The sequence below is a fragment of the Aulostomus chinensis genome, chromosome 10, assembly GCF_037954235.1.
Source record: "Aulostomus chinensis isolate RoL2024-O1b breed Wild chromosome 10, RoL_Achi_v1.0, whole genome shotgun sequence".
Lineage (NCBI taxonomy): Eukaryota > Metazoa > Chordata > Actinopteri > Syngnathiformes > Aulostomidae > Aulostomus > Aulostomus chinensis.
Window position 1 is genome coordinate 15,641,127 of NC_141329.1, and position 25,098 is coordinate 15,666,224.

Sequence of the window (25,098 nt, forward strand, 5' to 3'; positions counted from 1 at the left end):
TACATTTAACAACAATTAAGCAAATAAACTAACAAATGTGAAATTATGTTTCAGTACATGTTTCCCCCCAAACTTAACAGTTAAAGTTCGGATAAATCATTGTAGCAAATGAGCTGGGGTAAGTTCAGACACATGAAACTCCTGGGTATGAAAAATGATGTTGAGCAATACAGACATGTTGTAACAATATTCACACAACTAAAAATTAGCTTCATGTAAGTGTAATAGTAAAACTTTAAAGCTGTAACTCAGGATGGTGAATTAAATATAGCAAACATTTGGAGGTATGGAACTGTTTATTTATAACTGGTGCCAATATATATCAAAGATGGAAATGTATTCAAAAACATGAAATGAAAGTACAATGCACAAATGCTCAAGGACCACCACCCTTTCCTTCATATCTTTGTCATCAATAATGTTAATGTGATTCTTTTCTTTCATTTTCCCTGTCTGCTCAACAAGCTGTTTAGTGTTGGCAGTCTTGGATGGAGGTATTTTAAATTCAAAACCTTTTGGAGTGGGGTTTGTCTGCAGCTCTTTTCTCCTGGTGCTCACCATATTTTAACAATCTTGTGATCCAACAATGAGCTGAAAGCCTTTTCATTGTCTTATTTCATTAGACTGTTGCTTGGTGCAATGCTATAATCAACTGGAACTGCAGCTCAGTCTAACACTAACATGAAGATCTGATGAGTGGTTTGTGTGATACTTTCCTTGTCACCAGAATAAAATGAGCAAAAACACACATTAACAGTTATGACAAGTGCAAAGACATCTTCATGAGGTGTCTGTATGTAGCATGTTGGGGTCAAACAATCATCAAACTTTGCAATTAGAGATTGGTGTATAAGTCCCATTGTGTCTGGTTGACACATTTACCCTACAATCATGGAAGATATGTCGTAAAATCTTCAAATTTGGGCATCAACCCCACTTATGCCTTCTCTGAAAGGATAGGATGGCAGCATAATTTTTCATTTTTTTTTTCACTGGCCACTAATCATCATACAAGTACTGTATCTTCTTTTGTCATGTATCCTCTGGGGGACCAGTTATTTTTTTATTCATATTGAATTCCTGAGGACAAAGTACAAACAGAAGAGGAACAACAACAACAACAACAAAAAAACACTGTTATATGAAAGCTGCTTAAAGAACAGTAATTCTTTCTTTTGAATGTAGTTAGGAAATGTAGATACAAGTTCACACATGCATACTTGAGAGTTCAAACTTGTAAAGATCTCAGTCTCTATTATATAAAAAAGATAAATAAAATATGTGTATTTGGACAAAAACGTCTCTTCAAATAACTTATACCATGTGATTCATACATAGAAATCAAAGAAATGACAAGAGGAATTGGCACATCATCCCAGTAGTTAGGCTGTGAGCAAGGTGACTGTACAGTTAGGCAGCTAGATGAAGGGATGACCAGCCACTGAGCCCGGCAGCCAGCAGCCAAGATGACCTACCAGCCTCACCGAGGCAGTGGTCCTCCTATTTCTGTAAATATTTCAGCAAATTACCAATTAGGCATTATTTGACTACAAAATAAGAATATAATAAGATCTACTCCATTTTGATGAAATTGATATGACAGTATCATTTACATAAACCATCTGCTTCCACTTGCTCATTAGAACTATTGTTTGTTGAAGTTTTAAATCAGTGGTCCCCAAACTACGGCCCGCGGGCCGGATACGGCCCGCCTCCACATTTGGCCCAGCCCCCTGAACAATACCAGACAACGCATTTTTTTCCCCCCATATATGTGTATTTGTATTTGATAATAAAATTGATAGCTAGCTATGAACTATTTTCATTATTAACTGTTAAGGTGTGTTCACACCAAACGCGACGCGAATTTTCACGTCGCTTTATTCGTGCGAATTGGATCGCTGGATCAATATGTTTATATTTTCATTCGCGAATAAAGCCACGCGAAAATTCGCATTGCCATTTGGTGTGAACACACAGTCAGTTTGTAACTATTTCATACACGCATAGAACATGACATTCTATTCCACCCTTCTGCAGTCTGTGCCCCTATCTGGCAACCCCCAGAAAAAAATCCTATACCCGAACCCAGAGAGGGTTATTTGGGAGTGTCATTATATATTTCCTGACTATTTTTCTGTGAAGAACCCAGGGAGGGTTATTTGGTTGTGCGGCTTTCTGGAAAACAATACATTTTTACGTTTAGGCACCCCTGCGATCGTCACACTTTTTCTGTTACAAACTGACCCCGGCCCCCCATCAGAGAAGGGAAAAGTTATGTGGCCCTCACAGAAAAAAGTTTGGGGACCCCTGTTTTAAATGGTGTTTTACGTACTTTGATAGAAAAAAAATTCCATTGAGATGGACAAAAAAGTCAATCATGATGACTGATCAATTGTAGTCATCAGGTTTTCTTGAAGGGTGTCAAAGAAAAAAACACGGAGTATGTTTCCATCCACAACTTGTGGTTGCTATTGTATAAATCTATCACTTTCCCCTCTTACGGAGCCATTTTATTAATAATCCAGTCCATTTTTCTTAGACTAAACTGAATGTTTGTTACATATTAACTTACATGGAAAATGCATTTCCCTCTTCTTTGATGTATGCAAACTCATTTTGAAAAAAAGCAAAACACTTCAGGAAGTTTGTCTTTAATTTTGCTATTATTATTGACTGGTTCTTCATGGAAATGCTGAGTATCTTTCTTTTTAATTTGAAACCATCACTCTGTGGAGACTTGATGCAGCATTTTTCAGTATATCTTCATATGATTTATATGTAATGTTTACCACTTTATCTTTATCATGAACACATACTGTTAGTTAATTTTGTTACCCCCAGATAATGACATAGTATTCAGCCTTTGAAAACAGTAAGAAACTACATTTGTAATGTAAATTGTGATACAATATCCACTCAAACCACTGCATTGGTGGTGTCTTGCAAGCAAAATTAAAATTAGTAAATTTCATGTGGACTTTAATTAATTTATTAATCCATCTAATTTTCGTTTTTGAGGAGTATAGAGTGACCAAAAAAATATTGCAGTTATACATCCCTGTTGTAACATGGTATTTGTATTATCAGTGGGAATAATTCCTTTTTGAGCTTGCAAAGACTTATCTGATAGGAGTAAGCCAGTTCGCAGTCCAATTGTTCAAAACAGCATTTTTTGATTTGAATGTGAGAATATACCAACTCTGGTCACAGGCTTACCGTAAATATGCTATTCATAGGTACAGATGAGGTTATCCACTGCTCACTACAATTATCAGCTGTTGTTTGAGCTAAAAGCTTAGGGCATTATTGCAATAATTCTAAACTGAATATCTTTACCACTGCTTGAGTATTCTTTCTTCCTTTGAGGGTCCACATTAATTACTGTCAGTCCAGTGAGTCCCTGCACTACTCAGCCCCACTTGGTACTGATAGGATGGATCACAGATTGGTATCGTGCTTTGTGATGGGTAGACCGACAAGTTTCTGTGAGGCCAGATGGGGGATCCTGGCTTCTTCTGGTGCTGAGGTGAATGGCCTGACCTATTCCTCAATCCCAGAACACCTGGAGAGCAGGACGAAGGGGATGATGCTGATGGTATGAAAGGCTGGACTGTAGATGAGTTGTAGACCCCCAGGTCAGCCTGTGGCCGGGATGACATGGATGATGAGGGGTGTGGTACCACAGGGGGGACTGTGGCACTGTTGGAAAAGTGAGCAGTGAAGGTCTGGTATGGCATGCCATCCACGCTGTAGCAAGGGTACGTCTGCATTGTAGCCCACACATTGCAATTTACTGAAGGAGAGTTGCTCAGGTTACCTGGCTCCCCCGCCGTAGATCCAGACTCAGGTTCCATGTTACCGTACATACAAGCTTCTCTGGAGGTGCCTGCCTCAGTGCAGTATGGATGAGACAGAAGGGGAGACTCAAAAGGGGGAGGTGAACAAAAGTAATTATCCTCTGAGAGTACAGATGATGGCTCCAGATATGGACGCTTACATCCAAGCTCCAAATGCCGGGCATTGTCTGAAAAATGTTATCATCAACTGTATTGGATTTGAAAGAGTATTTGATAGGTATAACTAATTCTGCACTAAGTGCTAAGAACATACCTCTTTTTTTGCAGCAGTGGTAGAGAACGCTGGGATCTCTGTTCTGAGGAAAGTGGTTTGAGATAGGATCTTGAAGGTCTGAGTTCGACAAAGGAAGCCCAGCCTCAAACTGATAAGAAGACAGGACTTGAGTATGCCCTGTTAACACCCCTGCTCCGAGCTTCCCTGCTAGGTGACAACGGGAAGAGATGAGCCCCTGACGAACCACGCTCTTCGAAATCATTGGATATTCCTTCCTACGGGCCAGTGGTAGCAACAGAAAAGAGGATTAATTTAACATGTCTACAATCTCCCTCAGCAATCTTTAAAATGCAAGTTAGATTTTTATATTTAACGCAAACTGTTTTCTGAAAGCTCATTTGTGCATATTCATTTTCGATGAGTTCAAAGGGCAAATATACCAGTTTTAGGCGTAATTTCATTTGAAAGTGCTCTTAAATATATGGCATACTAGGTATAAGGAGAAGGGCTCAAACCACATATTTCATTGAGGAGTTAGACGGACCTCCTCCTGGAACTGTCACCTTATCGTGGTGGAGGAGTTTGAGTGCCCTAGTGATCCTAGGAGCTATGCTACCGGGGGCATTTTGCCCCTGGTAGGGTCACCGAAGGCAGACTGGTCCTAGGCGAAGGGCCAGACAAAGAATGGTTCAACAGAACCCTTATGGAAGTACAATCAAGGAATTTGTGTACCAAGCCCGGAGGGGAACCGGGGCCCCGCCCTGGAGCCAGGCCCGGGGTAGGGGCTCGATGGCGAGCGCCTGGTGGCCGGGCCTTGGTTCATGGGGCCTGGCCAGGCCTAGCCCAAAAAGGAGACATGAATTCGTTCTCCCATGGACCCACCACCTGTGGGAGGAGCCGGAAGGGTCTGGTGCATTGGGGCTTGGGCGGCAGTCCGAGGCAAGGGCCTTGGCTGTCTGATCCCCACGCATGGAAGCTGGCTTTTGGGACATGGAATGTCACCTCTCTGGCGGGGAAGGAGCCGGAGCTGGTGGAAGAGGTTGAGCGTTACCGGCTAGATATAGTCGGCCTCACCTTGACGCATAGCTCCGGGTCCGGAACCCAAGTCCTTAGGAGGGGTTGGACTCTTCTTTTCGCTGTAGTTGTTCCGGGTGAGAGGCAGAGGGCCGGGGTGGGTTTTTTGATCGCCCCTAGACTCTCTGCCCATACATTGGGGTTTACCCGGTGGACGAAAGGGTTGCTTCCCTGCACCTTCAGGTTGGGAAATGGGTCCTGACGGTGGTCTGCACTTATGTGCCAAACACCAGTTCAGAGTACCCTTTTTGGAGTCCTTGGGAAGGGTTATGGATGGTGCCCCTACTGGGGACTCCATTGTCCTACTGGGAGACTTCAACGCTCATGTGGGCAATGACAGCGTGACCTGGAAGGGCGTGACTGGGAGGAATGGCAGGCCCGAGCTGAACCAGAGTGGTGTGCAGTTATTGGACTTCTGTGCAAGTCGCAGTTTTTCCATAACTAACACCATGTTCGAACATAAGGATGTGCACCAGTGCACGTGACAGCAGGACATCCTAGGTTGCAGGTCTATGATCGATTTTATAGTCTTATCATCTGACCTGCGACCGCATGTTCTGGACACTTGGGTAAAGACACGAGCTGACCTGTCAACTGATCACCATCTGGTGGTGAGTTGGATCAGGTGGCAGGGGAGGATGCCGTGCAGACCCGGCAGGCCCAAACGAGTAGTGAGGGTTTGTTGGGAATGCTGGGTGGAAGAACCTGTCAGAATGATCTTCAACTCCCAACTCCGGCAGAGTTTTGACCACATCCCGGGGGCGGTGGGGGAAATTGAGTCTGAATGGGCCATGTTCCGCTCTGCCATTGTTGAGGTGGCTGTTGTGAGCTGTGGCTGTAAGGCTGCTGGAGCCGGTCATGGCGGTAATCCTCGAACACGCTGGTGGACAGCAGAGGTGAGGGGAGCCGTCAGGCTGAAGAAGGAGGAGGGTACTGGAGAGGAGGGTCAGGGCAGTAGTCGAACCTCAGATTGAGGAGGAGCAGTGTGATTTTTTGTCCCGGCTTTAGCCAAAAGGCGAGGCTATTGATGTACTGGTCAATCTACGTTCCAACCCTCACCTATGGTCATGAGCTTTGGGTAATGACCGAAAGAACGAGATTGCGAATACAAGCAGCCGAAATGAGTTTCCTCCGCAAGGTGGCTGGGCTCTCCTTTTGAGATAGGGTGAGAAGCTCAGTCATTCAGGAGGTGCTCAGAGTAGACCTGCTGCTCCCCCATGTCGAGAGGAGTCAGTTGAAGTGGTTTGGGCATCTGGTGAGGATGCCTCCTGGACGCCTCCCTCGGGAGGTGTTCCAGGCATGCCCAACTGCGAGGAGGCCCCGAGGCCAACCCAGGACATGCTGGAGGGATTATATCTCTCAGCTGGCCTGGGAACGCCTCGGGATTCCCCTGGAAGAGCTAGTGGAAGTGGCTGGGGAGAGGACAGTCTGGGCTTCCTTGCTGACGCTGCTTCCCCTGTGACCCAGACCAACCGGATAAAGCGGAGGATGACGACGACAAGTTAGATAGACGAACAAAAGAAAGTGACAGACAGTTGTGCTGTATGAACTGGTAAAAGTGTGTGATTCTGATTATAGTGGACAATCTTATGATCTGTGGTATGATCATAAGTATGATAAATAAGTCTTCTTGTTTATCTGGGAAAATGGAGACAATATTGTCATCTTTTAAATGTGTTTCACAACTCAACACAGATTAGGGTAGCAAAAAATATAAAAACCTAAGTACTGTTTTCAAAATGGTTTAATAGTTAGAGTGATTAAGAAAATATTATTTTAAAAGCACAAAGGTATTTCTGCAAAGTGTAAAGAGTGACAGTGTGACATTTTTGTAAACTTATTAGAGTTGTTTGGGGTGATGGCAACCTGATGCTCTGCACACAGCCAGTCGTTTGTTGTAAAGTTTGGGGATAGCAATATGAGAGTAAATGTTTTGTGAGGGTAGCTGATACCTCCCTGTCCACTGTGCAGACCATTTTCCGAAACCCTAAGCTAAAGGTAATTGTTAAATGTATATCTGTACCTTGTCGTACCCTAAGTAGTTTGCTACAGAGTCAGTGATTACCAAGAAAATTCTTTTACTCTAGTTGTTGATTGTTGTGTAAACTTACCCCTGCAGTCTTGAAATTTGCAGATCTCCTTCTTCATTACCTCGAAATCCTTTGGCAAATGGATTGTTTTCTATCTTCAGCTGTGTGATCTAAGAAAATTAGTGTTCATTTAGGGTCTAATTCATCGTGGGTAGAAAGGAAGAAATAAGGTAAAGCAGAAAAATTAGCATTAACATTATATTTACAGAACTATGGATTTCCCTTAATTTCATTTGTGCTAGTTGTAGTTGTCGTACCTTGTGATTTTGGTAAGAGGTTACAGAAATGAAGGCTGTCTCAGGAAAGACTCGAGTGCAATAGGCTGTGTTCTTGGATCCAAAAGCATTATTTTCATCTGCTTTGACAATGTGTAGTCTGGGCTGGTACTTGTGCATAGAGTTTAGGATGATCTAGAAAGGAGAAGAAGATAGGGAAACATGTAATTATTTTCAAATTATTATTCAAAATGAAGCCACTGATAAGGGTGCAGTTTCAATGAACATTTGAGGTTTTGATATGAGGGAGCCCTTGATCATGAGGTCTAACCTGCTGAGAATGAAGCCTGGCAAAAATCACTTTGCCTACATTATGAACAAGGATTCAGGCAGACAATCCCTGATGTTGACGGTGAAGCAAGTGTTGTGGTTTCCCTAATGTTCACAAGCATATCCCAGCTGAAATTAAGACATATTTCTGCACAATAAGGACAAGAAATTACTTAAAGCCACACTGAAACACTGAAAGAACACTGAAATGCTGTAACTGCCCCTGCAGTGGGATCACAAGTGATCAGGAGTCTTTGTTCCAAGTATCAGTAGCATGAGTGGGCAGGCTCTATGTTTAGGTTGTTTGGGTGGTTGCAGGTTGGCTCACTAGCATTGGTCTGGTCACTGCAGTCCAGTACTGTAGCCAGTGAAGTGTAAGCAACAGTAGGGCAGGGTCTTGTTGAGTTCTGTCAGGGCCCATAAGCATCAAGCACTGCACCCTGGCTCCCCTTCTCATTTGCCTGACACTCCTGAGGAGGCTTTCCCTCTAGGGACTCTCAAGAGAGAAACAAAGGTTGAGCAGGGCACAGGAAACGAGGCTCAGGTTGAATATTGAATGGCCCTGTATTCACATTATCCCGATGCTCTGGCAGGGTGCAGACAGAGATAAGCTATTGGCAGGTTCACTGGAGGCTTTTGCTGATCTGTGTCTGCTTTGCTGTCTGAGGGTGATACTGGAGAGTCTTTGAAGACTCCTGTGCTTAATTTGTATATCTGGAGGTCCAGCAACACAGAAAGAATGCTGTTCTGTTGGGTCAGGGGAGAGAAAAAGTCATGGACCATGTAAAAAAAATCCACAGCGCAAGGGGCTCATTAGACAAACACCTAGGTGCAACCTGTAAACACAAAAGAAACTGTCATCAGAAAGTAATAATTGTTTGTATTTAATAATCAGAAAGTTACCAATAATCATTCATAATCAGGAGGGGAGGTAGTATTGGAACAAATGTTTTGTTACTCATTTTAGGAAGTTATATGTGACAGGACTGTGTCGGGGGAGTGCACTCACTCCTGCAGCATGTCTACAATTCAGTCACCTGCTAATCACTGCATGCTCATACTTGAAGCCTTCATGCGAGCACCAGATGATTTGCGCAACCACAAGTGGTGGATCGGGCGACTCTTGAGCTCTTGCTAAACCGACTTATAGTTATTATTCTGTGTAGCACTATTTACCTGCAACTAACCTGATCTCCTTGTCTCTCCCTCCTAATGCCTCACTCTCACCTGCCGCCTCACAGGACCCTGATCACTGTCACAAGCTCCCGCCTGCTTCTTGTTGTCTCTTATCCCTCTACCTGCAATAAACATTTCCTTTTTGCACCACATCCTCTCGCCTCCTTGTTGCTTTTGGCTCTAGCTCTCGCTTTGACTCTAAGGCATAAAATTAGATTTCCAACTGCAAAAGTAAGCAGACTATAAAAGCAACTGGGAAAGGCACCTCTTTTTGCTCAAACTGCCTTCTGTGTGATCAGGACTTCAGAAGTGTAAGCAGATGTTCTACCTGTCTGTCCATCTCATCCACTGTGTGTCAATACTATCACAGCACACAGAGACTCATCTCTCTTTATTGCAATACATTTGAATTGATCCAAACCATAGGCAATTCACGTATTTATGAGTACAGTAACTTCAATGGGAAATTGAAGAACAACAGTGTAGATAGCAATAAAAATTACATATAATTTACAGAAATTCGTCTTCGTCGTCCTCCGCTTCATCCGGTGGGTCCGGGTCGCGGGGGCAGCAGTCTCAGCAAGGAAGCCCAGACTGCCCTCTCCCCAGCCACTTCAACCAGCTCTTCTGGGAGGATCCCGAGGCGTTCCCAGGCCAGCCGAGAGATATAATCCCTCCACCGTGTCCTGGGTCGGCCTCGGGGCCTCCTCCCAGTTGGACATGCCTGGAAAACCTCCAGAGGGAGGCGCCCAGGAGGCATCCTCACCAGATGCCCGAACCACCTCAACTGGCTCCTCTCGACATGGAGGAGCAGCGGTTCTACTCTTAGTCCCTCCCGAATGACTGAGCTTCTCACCCTATCTCTAAGGGAGAGCCCAGCCACCCTGCGGAGGAAACTCATTTCGGCCGCTTGTATTCGCGATCTTGTTCTTTCGGTCATTACCCAAAGCTCATGACCATAGGTGAGGATTGGAACGTAGATTGACCGGTAAATCGAGAGCCTCGCCTTTTGGCTAAGCTCCCTCTTCACCACAACAGACTGGTTTAGCAACCGCAAGACTGCGGATGCCGCCCCAATCCGCCTGTCAATCTCCCGCTCCATCTTACCCTCACTCGTGAACAAGACCCCGAGATACTTAAACTCCTCCACCTGAGGTAAGACTTCCCCCCCGACCCGGAGTGGGCAAACCACCCTTTTCCGGCTGAGGACCATGGCCTCAGACTTGGAGGTGCTGATTCTCATCCCAGCCGCTTCACATTCGGCTGCAAACTGTCGTGGCCCGATGGCGCTAAGAGGACTACGTCATCCGCAAACAGCAAAGACGACATCCTCCCGCCACCAAACTCAACCCCCTCCACCACCCGGCTGCGCCTAGAAATTCTGTCCATAAAAGTTATGAACAGAACCAGTGACAAAGGGCAGCCTTGGCGGAGTCCAACCCTCACTGGGAACAAGTCCGACTTACTACCGGCCACACGGACCAGACTCTCACTCCTTCGGTAGAATGACCGAATGGCCCTTTGTAAAGGGCCATCCACCCCGTACTCCCGGAGTACCCCCCACAGTATGCTCCTGGGAACACGGTCGTAAGCCTTCTCCAAGTCCACAAAGCACATGTGGACTGGTTGGGCAAACTCCCACGCACCCTCCAGCACCCTAACGAGGGTGAAGAGCTGATCCATGGTTCCACGGCCAGGACGAAAACCACACTGCTCCTCCTCAATCTGAGGTTCGACTATCGCCCTGACCCTCCTCTCCAGTACCCTGGCGTAGACCTTACCAGGGAGGCTGAGAAGTGTGATCCCCCGATAGTTGGAACACACCCTCTGGTCCCCTTTCTGAAAGACGGGGACCACCACCCCGGTCTGCCACTCCAAAGGCACTTCCCCCGATGTCCACGCAATGTTGCAGAGACGTGTCAGCCAAGACAGCCCCACTACATCCAGAGCCTTGAGATACCCAGGGCGGATCTCATCCACCCCCGGGGCTCTGCCACTGCGGAGTTGTTTAACTGCCTCGGCGACTTCTGTTCTGACACCGTTTGGCCTGCCGGTACCGGTCAGCTGTCTCTGGAGACCCACAGGCCAGCCATGCCCTGTAAGCCTCCTTCTTCAGCCTGACGGCTCCCCTCACCTCTGGTGTCCACCAGCGGGTTCGAGGATTACCCCCGCGGCTGGCCCCAGCAGCCTTGTGGCCACAGCTCACAGCAGCCGCCTCGACAATGGCAGAGCGGAACATGGCCCATTCGGACTCAATGTCCCCCACTACCCCCGTGATGTGATCAAAGCTCTGCCAGAGGTGGGAGTTAAAGATCGTTCTGACTGGTTCTTCTGCCAGGCGTTCCCAACAAACCCTCACTACTCGTTTGGGCCTGCCAGGTCTGCGCGGCATCTTCCCCTGCCATCTGATCCAACTCACCACCAGGTGGTGATCAGTTGACAGCTCAGCTCCTCTCTTCACCCGAGTGTCCAGAACATGCGGTCGCAGGTCAAATGATACGACTATAAAATCGATCATAGACCTGCGACCTAGGGTGTCCTGGTGCCACGTGCACCGGTGGGCATCCTTATGTTCGAACATGCTGTTCGTTATGGCCAAACTGCAACTTGCACAGAAGTCCAATAACTGAACACCACTCGGGTTCAGGTCGGGCCTGCCGTTCCTCCCAATCACACCTCTCCAGGTCATGCTGTCGTTGCCCACGTGAGCGTTGAAGTCTCCCAGTAGGACAATGGAGTCCCCAGCCGGGGCACCATCCAGTACCCTTCCCAGGGACTCCAAAAAGGGTGGGTGCTCTGAACTAGTGTTCGGCGCATATGCGCAGACCACAGTCAGGACCCGTTCCCCGACCCGAAGGCGCAGGGAAGCAACCCTTTCGTCCACGGGGGTAAACCCCAACGTACAGGCAGAGAGTCGAGGGGCAACCAAAAAGCCCACCCCCGCCCTCCGCCTCTCACCCGGAGCAACTCCAGCAAAAGAGAAAGTCCAACCCCTCTCAAGGATTCGGGTTCCGGACCCAGAGCTGTGTGTCGAGGTGAGGCCGACTATATCTAGCCGGTAACGCTCAACCTCTTCCACCAGCTCCAGCTCCTTCCCCACCAGAGAGGTAACGTTCCATGTCCCAAAAGCCAGCTTCCATGTCTGTGGTTCAGACAGCCGAGTCACCCGCCTGAAACTGCCACCTAAGCCACATTGCACCGGACCCCTCCGCTTCCCCCGATGAGTGGTGAGTCCAAGGGAGGACGTGCCTGTGTGTCCTCTTCGGGCTGGGCCCGGCCGGGCCCCATGGACCAAGGCCCGGCCACCAGGTGCTCGCCTTCGAGCCCCCACCCTGGGCCTGGCTCCAGGGCGGGGCCCCGGTGCCCCTCCGGGCAGGGTACACATCGCACTTGCTGGTTTTTCCATGAAGGGTCTGTTGAACCGTTCTTTGTCTGGCCCTTCGCCTAGGACCAGTCTGCCTTGGGTGACCCTACCGGGGGCAAAATGCCCCCGACAGCATAGCTCCTAGGGTCACTAGGGCACTCAAACTCCTCCACCACGGTAAGGTGACGGTTCCAGGAGGAATTTACAGAAATTGAGACGCATAATTGACTGTGCCAGATGTAATCAAATATGTGCTGGTCCCAATCTAGAAAGCTAGAAAAGGATCTGGCACACATTAGCCCTGGACGACTACCTGAGGGCAATGAAGAGTTATGGAAGCAGTTGTTTTCATCTGATATCAAAAGAAAACCATACAAACTTGATTTCCTCTATTCTATTTGTGTCATTCCCTACCTTTGTTGGGATTTTGTGCTATATACATAAAATTGACTTGATCTGTGTTGATGCTACTAACTGAATACTGGGCCTTATGGAAAGCGGAATAACACTGCAAATACTTGAGACCTGTTTTTTTGTTGGTCAGTGGCACAAATGTTTGAGTTTGACTCAAGATAGGAACATGCCAACAAATTGCCTTACTGTATCTCATTTTCAAATCACATTGCACAGCCCTACCTCGAAACATTTAAACATATTCTTTAATAACTAGTCAAAACATTTGTCATGAATGGAAGTTTCCTTACTCCCTTTTGGAAAAACAATGGCCTTCTGCACACCTCCTGGTCTTGGCGTCATCTGGCTCTGCCTGGCCTCTTAACTTACTCTGTCCTAATTACTCGCCCTTATCACTGGCCAGGCACTCAACCCAATCCGACAGCAAGCCCCACCACTGATCTAAGGGGTTATGAACTTAATGAGCCCGCCCACTGATGAGATGGCTCCGGACAGGAGACCCCCTGGGCAGTAGTGCAACAGTCACTCTTCACCTCCCTCTGCCTCTGTCTGTCTCTCCATTCTCTCTCATATACATTTTCAGTTTTCAACATACCTTATTTGTTTGCACAATTAATTTTTCTCAAGACTACCATAACATCACTCCAGAAAGAGGGAGTCAAGGGGTCAGGCCTGAAAAATGGCACTTAGCCATTACAGCACCTTTACAAGAAAGGTGTACAAATGCTCTTGCCAAATGGTGAGCATATCCTTTGCAATTCTTGGAATTGAAAAATAATATTTGAAAAAACTCTGGTTCAACTGCCCAACCACAACCATACAGCTAAGACAAGAGGTCAGGCTTGATCTTATTGTATTGACCCAACTTGCACCTTGGCCAGATTCAATTTAATTCGATTTTATTCAATTCAAGTCAATTCAATTCAGTTCAATTTGATATGAGTCAATTACAATTCAATTCAATTCAATTTACTGCCATATCAAACATGTTAAAAACTTGTTGGAAATTAAATTCCTTACCCAGCTCCAGCAGTGTAAATAATATTCACTTTCTCTGGGTAGGACCCTGCACTTTAGCCTTGTTGTTCTGGTAGTAGCGCAGAATCCTGCCTGACAGGAGGGGAGTAAAAAATGTGTGCCGGGTGGGAGGAGTCTTTCATGATGGGTTAAATTTGATTAAGGTATGAAATGCAACAGGCGCATACTTGTTAAGAATCAACAACTCAAACAGAAGAGAGCAAAAATCCTGGTTTTCGCTAAGATTTTTGTTCTCTTCACAGTGGGCATAGACCCAGCATATACAAAGAAATCGCACCATATCTCTGCTATACAAACCATGAATACTGTTTGAGTCCCTCATTCTTCACAAGCGTGCCCCTGTTGCAGGATCAACCACCATCCCTAAACAAACTGGATTATGGCGAGGCAAATCCATAACAAGCCAATATCTGAATCTCACTCAAAACTTTGAGAATATGTTTTAGAAAGGGCTGGTAACAGGAGCTGTCTTCATTGCTGCATACGCACACCACCTCCTGAAAAACATCTTCAATTTGAAAAAAGTATATATCTATAATGTATGACATCTGTATAAATTGACAGAGTGGTGGGAGAAGTTGATCAATATCCAGCCTTACCCAGCCTGATTACATCCCTCACTCTTGTGTATTGACATGGATTCAAATGCAAATTATACTTTCCAAATACTTAAAAATAATTTCAGTTATATTTAAATATTTATTTTAAACACATATCTTATTTTAATAGTTTTACAAATGATTATTCTCCTGGATAATTGTCATATTACTGTTCTAACAGTACACTAGAGAGAAATAGAGAAATGTAATTATTAAAGAGCAAAGCCCACTGTAAAGCTGATAAGAACTGTTGCAATGTTCTTATATTTCAGTAATTGGTGAGAAAAATATTAAATTAAATATTATTGAGGGTGGCACGGTGGTGCAATGGTTATGACTGTCGGCTTGCAGCAAGATAGTGCCGGGTTTAAGCCCCAGCTCGGGAACAGGATCTTTCTGTGTGGAGTTTGCATGTTCTCCCTGCGCCTGCGTGGATTTTCTCTGGGTACTCTGGCTTCCTCCCACAGTCCAAAGACAAATGCATACGAATTGCATACTCTAAATTGACCGTAGGCGTAGCTGTGCGTTTAAATGGTTGTCTGTCTATATGTGTTGGCCCTGCGATGGACTGGTGACCCATCCAGGGTGTACCTCACCTCTCGCCTGAAGGCTGCTGGGATAGGCTCCAGCCCCCCTGTGACCCTTAACGGGATAAGGGGTACAAAATGGATGGATGGATGAAATATAAAGTTGACACAATGGTAAAAGAAGGTAGGTACTCACATGTCCAAAAGGATCCAGGTGATTGTTGGTAAGCTTTAGCTTCTGAAATGATACCAGTTGCCTCATCCAGTGTGTTCCCATGGTGGGGGAATCAGGGTGCACATAGAGCCTGCCTGGCATTGCTGGTTCAGCTTTGCCAGCCACCATCCTAAAACAAAAATTAGAGAGACATACAGGATCAAACTGAGATGAAGAAAAACAAAATCAATGTAATTATTTCAAGAACCAGTTACATCAACATGTAACAATTGAATCTTGGTTAATGGGTATAAGTATTAATCTCTCTGTAGCACTCCTTGGCCAATCAAATGGCTGTAAATCTAAAGTTTACACAAATGTTACATATGCTACATCCAGTAGATTCACCTGCTAGTTGCAGGGAACTGACAATATAAAGTGTTCTTCTTCTGATAAAACTCTGGAATTGCTTATCTTTTATAAGCTAAACTTGGCTAATCGGGGGGAGCTGGGCTTCGTGGCCCTGGCCCCGGGGCAGGTGGCTATGGCCGCTGGCTTCCTTGGGTGTACAGCGGCTCGCTGAGCCAGTGGGCTCGGGGTTACTGCCTCCGGGGGCTGCTTTGGGTCTCGCCTATGTGGGATGGTGTGGGGGGCATGGGGGCTTCTTCCCCTATCATGGTGGCACCCTGTGGGATTGGGAGTTAGGGTGTCCTTGGGCTGGGTTGGGGCTTCCCCGCGGTCCGGGCGGTCCGGGGCCTGGGCCTGGGCCCTGGTGGTTGGGGTCCATGCCGGTCTCTCATGCAGTGGGGGGTGCGGCGCCAGCCTGGTCCCTGGGCATTGGTGGGGCGTGCCGGGGCCCGATGTGGTGGCTGGGGCATGTTTGCCCCCAGATGCTGAGAGGGGAGGGTTAGGAGGGGGTTGGAGAGGGAGGGGGAGGGGGAGGGGGGTCGGGAGGGAGGGAGGGAGGTAGGGGGGGTGGAGAGGGAGGGGGAGACGGTGCCCCTTGGTACTCTGGTTTGGGGGGGTCGGGAGGGAGGGAGGTACTGGGGTGGAGAAGGAGGGGGAGGTGGATGGTTCGGTACCTGGAACCTGCTGGCCTGGGACCCTGCCCGCACCCCCAGGGGGTCTCGCCCACATTTGGGAGGGGTCCTTGGACAGGCTGAGCCTTGGCGCAATGTCTTGGGCTGCCACCACTCCTGGACAATGAGAGGATGTGGGGGGATATAGGAGGGTTGGGGGCTGGCCTCCTCGGTGCTAATCAGACTGGGTGCCCTGACCATGGGGTGGGGTGGGGTGGTGGACCCTCTGCCCGGATCTCCGGACGGTGCCCCTTGGCGCTCCGGTTTGGCCCCTGGACCAGGTAGAATGGACTCCCTGTCGTCTGGTTGTGGCGGTGATGGGGGTGGCCAGCGGGGCCGGTCTGGAAGCTGGCCCCCTGTGGGTCTGGCCCATGCTTCGCCCCATCTTATCGCCTCTCTGTCCCATCAAACCACATCTCACGTGACACTAGATCTTGAGGGGCTGGACCCCCAATTTTAATCACATAATAGACATCGAGGGCTAGGGGTAGTGCATGGGGATGTACTGGGAGACTCTGCCGTCTGCAACCGGCGGGGCTCCCATGCCCTGGGTGCCTCCCCCAATTTTAACTACATCCTAGTCATCCACATCATCACATCTACACTCCCACGCACAACACACACCCTACACCCATGTTGGGATGGGGGGGCAGCTGGGGCGGCGAGTGGGTCCATGCCTGCTCTAAAGTGAGGGGGAGAACAGGGGATAGGTAGAGGGGATGGGGGTGGGGGGTTGGGGGGAGGTGCTCTGTCCGGGGGCCATGGGCCTGGTCATTGTAGTGGGCTGTGGTTTGCCCTGTCTGGGCATGGGGTGTGGGCGGGTTTCGGCCTCGCCGGTGGCGGGCCCCTTATGGGGCTCTGGCCGGATCTCGGGCTGGAGGGGCTCTGTGCCCCTGGGCTTAGCTCGTACTGTGGGGGAGCCTGGTGGGCCTGGGGTCCTCTGTATCCCCTGTTTCTCTGGCTGCCTGTGGCTGTCTCCTGGGGGGGGGGGGGGTTGCTGGGGCTCCCTTTGTTCTGGGGGTTTCTGGGTGCCCTGGTGGCTTGGTCCTGACCTGCCTGCCATCCTGGACCGGGAGCGTGTTGTTCCGGTCCCCCACATCACCTACAGTCAGCTACCCACAGCATCCAATGACAAACCGTAGCATACACATACACACACAAATACACGCACATACACACACGCGGTGCAAAAACTGATACATAATCACACACTCAGACATTTATCTTAAATTATATTAAACCAAATGGTAAATTTGCACAGGAAATTCTGCAACCAATGTTTTTCTTTTTTTTTCTGTTGTTATTGTTGTTGCTGTTGGGGTTTTGTTTTTTTGTTTTTTTTCAATTGTTGTTTTTGTGTCCCCCGTCTTCCCTATCCCTTCCCTGTTCTCTTTTTCTATCCACTCCTGAGCCTTAGTTTGGTTGCTTTATCAATGAACCAATACCATTCCAAATAAAGTTAAACACAGATGGCGATAGGAGGAGTATATCAGATTCCTCCTTTGCAGAGTAAAACTGCTTCAGTACAACAAGGCACCAGGAATATTTATTCTGCTTGCCCCAGCTGCTGAACAGGACAGGTTTAAAAAACAAACAAAAACAAACAAACTTGGCTCATGTTAGACACCACAAGATTACTACAGTATAAACCCTTAGTATACTGAATTGATAATAGGTTTCTCATAATGATTATGTCTTTGATGATATATTCATTCTAAATAACTTCATTATCTTTTTGCAGTAAAATTAAATCTTAAAAGACACGAGGTAATATGCAAAAAGATACACTTGGCGCATAGCAAACTTACCACTTGTTGTCACAGAACTTGTAGCGGTGGTCATCAGCTGGAACAATATCAATTAATAGGATGTACTTAGTTTTGGGGTTCATCCCAGTTACTTTGACCTTGTAGCCTGGAAACATTCTCCTGTTGATGAATGGAAAAATCACTTGTCAAAACTTGGAACCTGAGATGCAACATTACTCCTGAAATTTCACTGAAAGACTAGTTGTGGCTAATGTAGCCTGGGGCAGCTAGGATAAAGCAGAGATGAGGAGCAGTAATAGAGATCTGGCAATCTAACATTTACTTTTTATGTCTGGAGGCATCACTGTTGCGAATCCTCCCTAATCCCTTTGTGTTTATTTGTAATATCTTTAATTTCCTCAATCCTGATGCTCCCACCTACCTTGCAGTCATCAGAGCCTTCAATAATCAACTGAAACTAGGTTTTAACTAGTTGCTCACCTGATCCTCATTCCTCACCAGTCTCCCTCTATATAGCATTTACCAGTGTTTTCTGCAGTTACTAGATTGCCCTTGCACTTTGCTAAACTTCCCATTATAACCACCTATTTTCAGAACCTTGCTGTCTGATTTTCTGCCTGATTTTGAAGTAGCTACAATTCTTAACCTACTACTGTTGCTATATTTACAAGGTTTTGATCACTTTATAGGTGAGGAGGTAAAAGTTAGAGTTTGAATACATGAAAGGTTTATCAAAAATCATGGCTATTTGGAAATTTGTGCAAAAGTTTTCATAGATGTTAGGAGCAGCTGGCCTGTCTGGGTACGAGCAGCCTGGCTCAATCTGTGCAAGTGTTTTAAGCCTCTACCCCCGGCTGTCCAAAACTTGTTTGTTGAAAAGATAAAACAATATACAATGAAAATAAACAAAATGAAATCCACTTGCATCTGTGTTTTCATTTTAAAATAGCAATTGTAATAAATACCCAACAAAAATCCTGAATAACCAAAAATAAAAGAAAGACTAAATTTGTTTTTTCGTAGAGTTCCAACTGTCCAAGTATAACAATTATGGTTTTCAACTTAGCTGGTTAAGTGTCCCTCTTCATTTATTGCACACATGCTTTCAACATTTACAATGACTGAAAGCAGCCTCTGCAATCTTTTAAATAAATTGTGCATAAAAAAAAGAAACTGTCAATCAATTCAACACACAAATAAATCACCAGAAAAGCTCACGTTAACTGGACTGGAGCTCAGTGTTTATCAGGAGCTTAACTCTAAACACTTTATGAACTTGGACTGTATGTTGGTGAAATGCTATAAATATAAATATAAATATAATCAAAAAACTTTAAAAAGTCCAAATATGTAGTATGTATTCAGATGGAATATTTGATGGGTTTGGTATCAGAGGCTTGCACACAATGCACACTGGTACATGGCTGCAGTGGCTGCACAGCTCCATAAGTAGGTCTGCTACATGAGATCTTGTACTGACTGAGCTTTCTTAATCAATGCACTACACAGTAAAGAATGTATTACTTCAGTTGACTACATTCAAATCTGTTTTGACATGTACCAAATTTTCCCTTTAAGAGGCTGAGACATGCCTCTTCACCAAGCATATTAAAGAAGGTTCACCTGTTATCAAATTCTCACATTATATGATCAGGTAATGATTTGTCTTTTTACAGGCATTGCTTTGCAAAGGAGAGAATCCTCACATACTTGTGATACAATGATGCCAAAAAAAAAGTTCATAAAAAAGATCAAGAAAAATTGCTCAAGACAGCAATATGCTAATGTAGCGTTCATGGTCATAAAACACTTAAAGGGATCTTTTTTGACCTCTTCTGGGAAACCAAAAACTTTGTAATCCCATCTGCGCCAAAAGAAATATTGAAAAGGGCAATGCGCCTCCTCATAAAGCCCTAAGTGGATTTTAATGGCACCATAGATTGGAGAACAGCTCAAAGAGCCCAGTCGTAATTGCTCAAGAGGCAGGTCAGAGCAGCCTGCAGTTTATCTGTGGGGTTCTCTCCATGGCAACACATTCAAACATTGGAGCACACACCCAGACAGCTTTGCATGCTTTTGGAGTGGATGGTGTGGCATCCAAACCCCTATCTTCTTACTAGCTGTTTCAATTGGTGTAAATGCCGTCTTTCAAAGGCTCATCGTGCCTGACACCAACTGATCATGTTACTATGAATACTCTCTCACATAGGGGAGCGAGGATGGGGATTGAGGGCAGGTAATATAAATCTCTCTCCCAGGCTTCAAATCCAATCAGTAGGACAGATCAGTCCCAGTATCATCCTCACTGAAAGATGGGTTAAGCTTAGAGATACATTCAAAACAGACCTCTGCTCATTTCTGGCTCCACTCATACCATATAGACTGTGCAGATGGAGGCCTGTGTCAACACATGTGGACCTTGAATTTGAACGATATGACCATACATAGGTCTGCTGCTGCCTGTACTACACTAATCATGGACATTAGCCCTTCCATTAAGACAAAAACAAGCTGATTTGCTGCAATCTTTTGTATAAATGGATTCTTTAATTTATGATGCTTAGCCTAGAACTGAACACACTCAAGAGAGTAGCAGAAGGAAAGACCTTACTCAAGCTGCTATGACTATCCCCGAGCAACCCCTCCACAATACTGTGGTTTGCCAGAGAAGCTTATTCAGAGGCAGGCTAATTTTTCATGGCTGGAAGAACTTGTTTGGCTTGTGCTATGAGGCTTTTTAACACCTTCCTACTGTGAAAAGGGCTGATCTTCTCAAATCTCAGCCACTCAGATGGGTCACAGCCCATGTGTGTAGGCCTATGTAAGTATATATGTTTCCATTACCTGTGATAACCATATTGGATAATTGAGCCTGGAACAAAGACATTACATATTTTTTTCTTTAGCATATTTCTATCTTTAATTTTATTGTTTAAGTGATTTACTGGGCTTTTATGGGATCTTCTTTCGATACTATTCTTTGCATAGTGGATGATAATACAAATTACAGTTTCCCTCAGGATCAAAAAAGTACCAAAAGTTGATGTCTTCAAATGTCAGCCAAACTCTATGAGTCTACAAATGACCCAACAGTGCAGCTTAACTGGGGTTTTCATTTTTCTAACATCATGAATATTACCTTTTTATTGACCTGCCTTGTTGTTGCTTTACACACCTTGTCTGAGCTGCTATCTGTGTTGTTGGAGTAACACAGAATATCATAAACATCACTATTTAGTCTGCTGCACGTTTTAATTGGGAGATTTTTTTTGTTGCAAATGCCAGTCTGCCAGACCCCCACAACACTAGGTATCATTTAGCTATAGAGTTCACCAAAGCTTGCGTTAATGCAAACTAGCAGTAACGTGTAGTCATGAAAGGAAGCTTGGCTGTGTGTGCATCTGTGTGGTGTATGTGTATTTGTGTGTGTGTGCATGTGTGTGTATTTGTATTTGTGTGTGTGTGCGTTTGTGTGCCCTGCCAGCTGTTTCTCTTAACAGTTCCACATGTTTAGGCCTACCAGTGATCCCTTCCCTCTCTGGGAATCTCCAGTACCATGGCAAGATCAAAAGAAGCATTTGGGGTGGGGGTGATGAAGCACTACAACCTAGACTTGGGCCTGTTGTGGGTGCCGGATTCCTCTTATCAACCTGCTATGGAACTCTTGACAGGTTGTGTACAAAGAGGAAGAGTGAAGGAAGAGCTGCAATGGCTGCTTTGAAGAGGGAGGATTACAGTCTGTGCAATCACATCCACTCTTGGCTCAGCAAGCTTGAGCATGGGAGTATCACACATTGGGATATGGAGCCAAAAGGGCCAAAAACGCTCTTTTTGTCCCTGGATAGCAAACACAACTTGGGTCCTGGATGATAACTTAAGTGTCATTAGCCTGGTACCACAGAGCGATGCTTTTAGAGTTTTGATTTAACAAACGTTCAAATTTAAATGGTAAGCATGGACTCTGTGCAAGAATAGGTCAGAACATTGCATCTGGCTGGGATGCCTTTATCTTCGGTTGACTCCAATCGTTTGTCTCCAGCTTCAGCATATATGTACAATATATGTGTATGTGTGTGTCTGTATAATGTGTGTATATATATATACTGTATATACAGTATATGTACTAGGCTAATTGTATACTCTAAATTGACTGTAGGTATGACTGTGAGTGTGAATGGTTGTCTGTCTATATATGTTGACCCTGCGATGGACTTGCGACCTGTCCAGGGTTTACCCCGCCTCTCGCTGGTAGCCGCTGGGATAGGCTCCAGCCCCCCAGCAACCCTTAACAGGAATAGGCGGAAGAAAATGGATGGATATATATATATACATATATATATGTATATATATATATATGTATATGTATATATATATATATATATATATATATATATATATATATATATCTCAAACATAGTTCAGACTGAGTAAGCTTTGACGATAACATTACATTTAGAGTGTGCTCAAATCACTGTGATGGATTATCTTTCCCTAAAAATATAACATTTCCATGGCAAAGTTGTAGCGGAACTGCCTAAGAACTGCCAGCGAGGAGGGAACAGCTGAACAGAAAATGGATCCGTTTTTTGTTAATTTTGATATTAGGTGGTATCAGTTTTGATAAATGTTTAAAGAGGATGAGAGGATCCAAAAGGCAATTTTACAATGCTGCAAAGATAGCTTTCTATAGCCAACAGGTTCCTCCATCTCATCTCCAAGCAAAGGTGGACAGAGTGATTGTGACTGCACTGAACACATGTTGAAATTTAAATTCTAACAAATATGGACTGAAGCTGAATATTTTTGTTAGATTCCAGTTGAGAATTTTTGAAGTGATAATTACTAACATTCTTTCATTCTCTTTCTCTCTCTCTCTCTCTCTCTCTCTCTCTCTCTCTCTCTCACACACACACACACACACACACACACACACACACACATATATATATATATATATATATATATATATATATATAAAAATGTGTGTATACATATATACCTGTATATATACAGAATTGTTGCAACTGTTTTTTTACAGACCCTTAATAAGCTATGTGAATACATTTGTTAGCTTTGGCAGTTTTTATCTTAAAAATTTCCTATGTGATTCATGGAAAAACTTGGAACTGTTTTTCAGAGAAGGAATATTACAGTGCAGTGAAATAGAAGGTACCGTTCCTTTATATGTATTGAGATAAAAGTGAAAAGTACTAGAACCTACTCACAAGGCTAATGGCAGTTGGGAAATATGATTGTTTTACCAAGATAACCAATAATGATGATTATTTTGAACTACCTGCTCAGTAATTCCCATCAACAGCAGGTCAGCAGGTTGTATCATTGTATTGGATGACTGTCTGTGTTTCTCTTAGAAGATGTTTCCATGGTAAGAAATTTTCAAGTATTCAAATATTTGGCACAGAGAAGTTGATGAATTTCAGCACTCAAAGATATCAGAGCCAAATACTTATTAATCCAGATCAGTTTTTACATGTTCTTTACTGCTCAACAACCAATGAAAATAATACTTGGACTAACATTGGAAATTAGTCTCATGTTATTAAACACCTAAACAAATACCATGACAAGTTCAAATAAGCCTGCTAGCCAGATAGCAGATTTCACTATACTGTAAAACAAATTAACTGACTTTATACAGCCCTACTGATCAAAGCACTTTTCAACACACATTTACCCACAGATAATGAGGACATCAGGAACTTTTCGAGTCAGCATCTTGTCATTACATCACTGTCCTCATTGGCACAAGACAATTCAGATTTGCCACAATTCATTTGCATGCTAACGGAATGAATGTGCACTATGTGTAACAAGTCAGGTGTTGATGTCATTATGTGTGAATTACTATTCAGAGTTGTTGCTCACAAACTAATGAGGCCACCCTCTTGGTGACCTTCAGTGTGTGCTACAGGCTGACTGCAGGCAAACAGACGGCTGCATAGCAGAATCCTGCACTGTTCTTCAAAGGGCTTCAAGGATTCAAAGCACACTTTATCAGCTGGACAAGGGAAAGCCAACCTCTTTGCGTTATATGGCATCAAGGAAAAAATGCCGTGACCTTTTACATTTTTTTCCTGGAAAAACATCCCATGAGGAATGAGAGGCAGAGGTTGATTTTGAAATGGGTACTCATTCTCTGGTTAATGTCCAAAAGCCTTACCATCTAATCCTCAGGTCGCATTAAATCAGAGAAATGGAGCAGTTTTCAATTATGTACTAAGGAACATTTTGTCTACGTTACCCGAAAGGCAAAGTCATTAACTGTCAAATGGCTAGAGAAAGGTATGGTACTAGTGGTCTTATCACTTGAATATCAATTTCTAAAATATACTATACAATTGAAGCACCCTTCCATTCAACATAGGAGACACATTCACATTCAGTGGTGAAAGTTTGATTTTTTGGTCTAACAAGACAGATTTGTAAATATCTTTGAAGCTGGAACACAATTAAGCAGACTTAAGTATAAAGTGGAACTTTGAATCCTATATGTCACAAACATTGAGAATGGTCTTTATGAGAACATTCTGTACTCAGCAGTGACATGTAATATGAAAAACGTTTTAAATGATGTTATCTGAAATTCAAAATGAGGGAGATTTTAATATGGTAATTATAGCGGGTTTTTTTCGACAAAAAGTTTGACCTTAGTCACAAGGACATTAAATATTTTTCTTGGGAAGTATTTAGACAGTGAATCGCTCTTTTGGATCAATTAAATCTGGTATAATTTGTCATGAGAAACAGGATAGGTTGATAAAAGCAAACATCCAAAAAATCTTACATTAACACTGAATAGTAAATGGATTCAATTAATATAGCACTTTTCTACCTAAGCGGCACTGAAAGCACTTTACAGTGTCATCTCATTCACCCATTCACACACTGATGGTGGAGCTGCCGTGCAAGGCGCCAACCTACTCATCAGGAGCAATTAGGGGTTCAGTATCTTGCTCAAGGACACTTTGACATGGTCACCAGGGGAAGAGAGGATCAAAACAGTGCCCCTTGGATTGCTAGACGGCCACTCTACCCCTGAGCCAAGCCGTCCACTGTTGCCATGTGACTCTCATGAATTGTGTTTTTTTTTTTTACTGCTTACAGTTATTATTGTAACTTTGCATTGCAACCAAGTCATGATGTTTCCCCCTCCCTACTGAAGTTTTTTCTTTGC

The 25,098-nt window shown here is 44.7% G+C and overlaps 1 protein-coding gene across 1 annotated transcript in view; it reads right to left on the bottom strand.

Moving 5' to 3' along the window:
• Positions 1-324: 324 nt before the first annotated feature.
• The window catches only part of tbx4 (T-box transcription factor 4), a 28,456-nt gene continuing 3,682 nt past the window's right edge, over positions 325-25,098 (bottom strand). Inside the window, exons 4-9 of the mRNA XM_086215157.1 lie at positions 17,943-18,062; positions 15,098-15,245; positions 7,496-7,648; positions 7,260-7,348; positions 4,114-4,349; positions 325-4,027 (exon numbers count right to left, since the gene is read on the bottom strand). Of these exons, the coding sequence (XP_086071283.1) occupies positions 3,378-4,027; positions 4,114-4,349; positions 7,260-7,348; positions 7,496-7,648; positions 15,098-15,245; positions 17,943-18,062 (1,396 nt within the window). The 3' untranslated portion in view covers positions 325-3,377. The remainder of the gene's footprint in view (positions 4,028-4,113; positions 4,350-7,259; positions 7,349-7,495; positions 7,649-15,097; positions 15,246-17,942; positions 18,063-25,098) is intronic.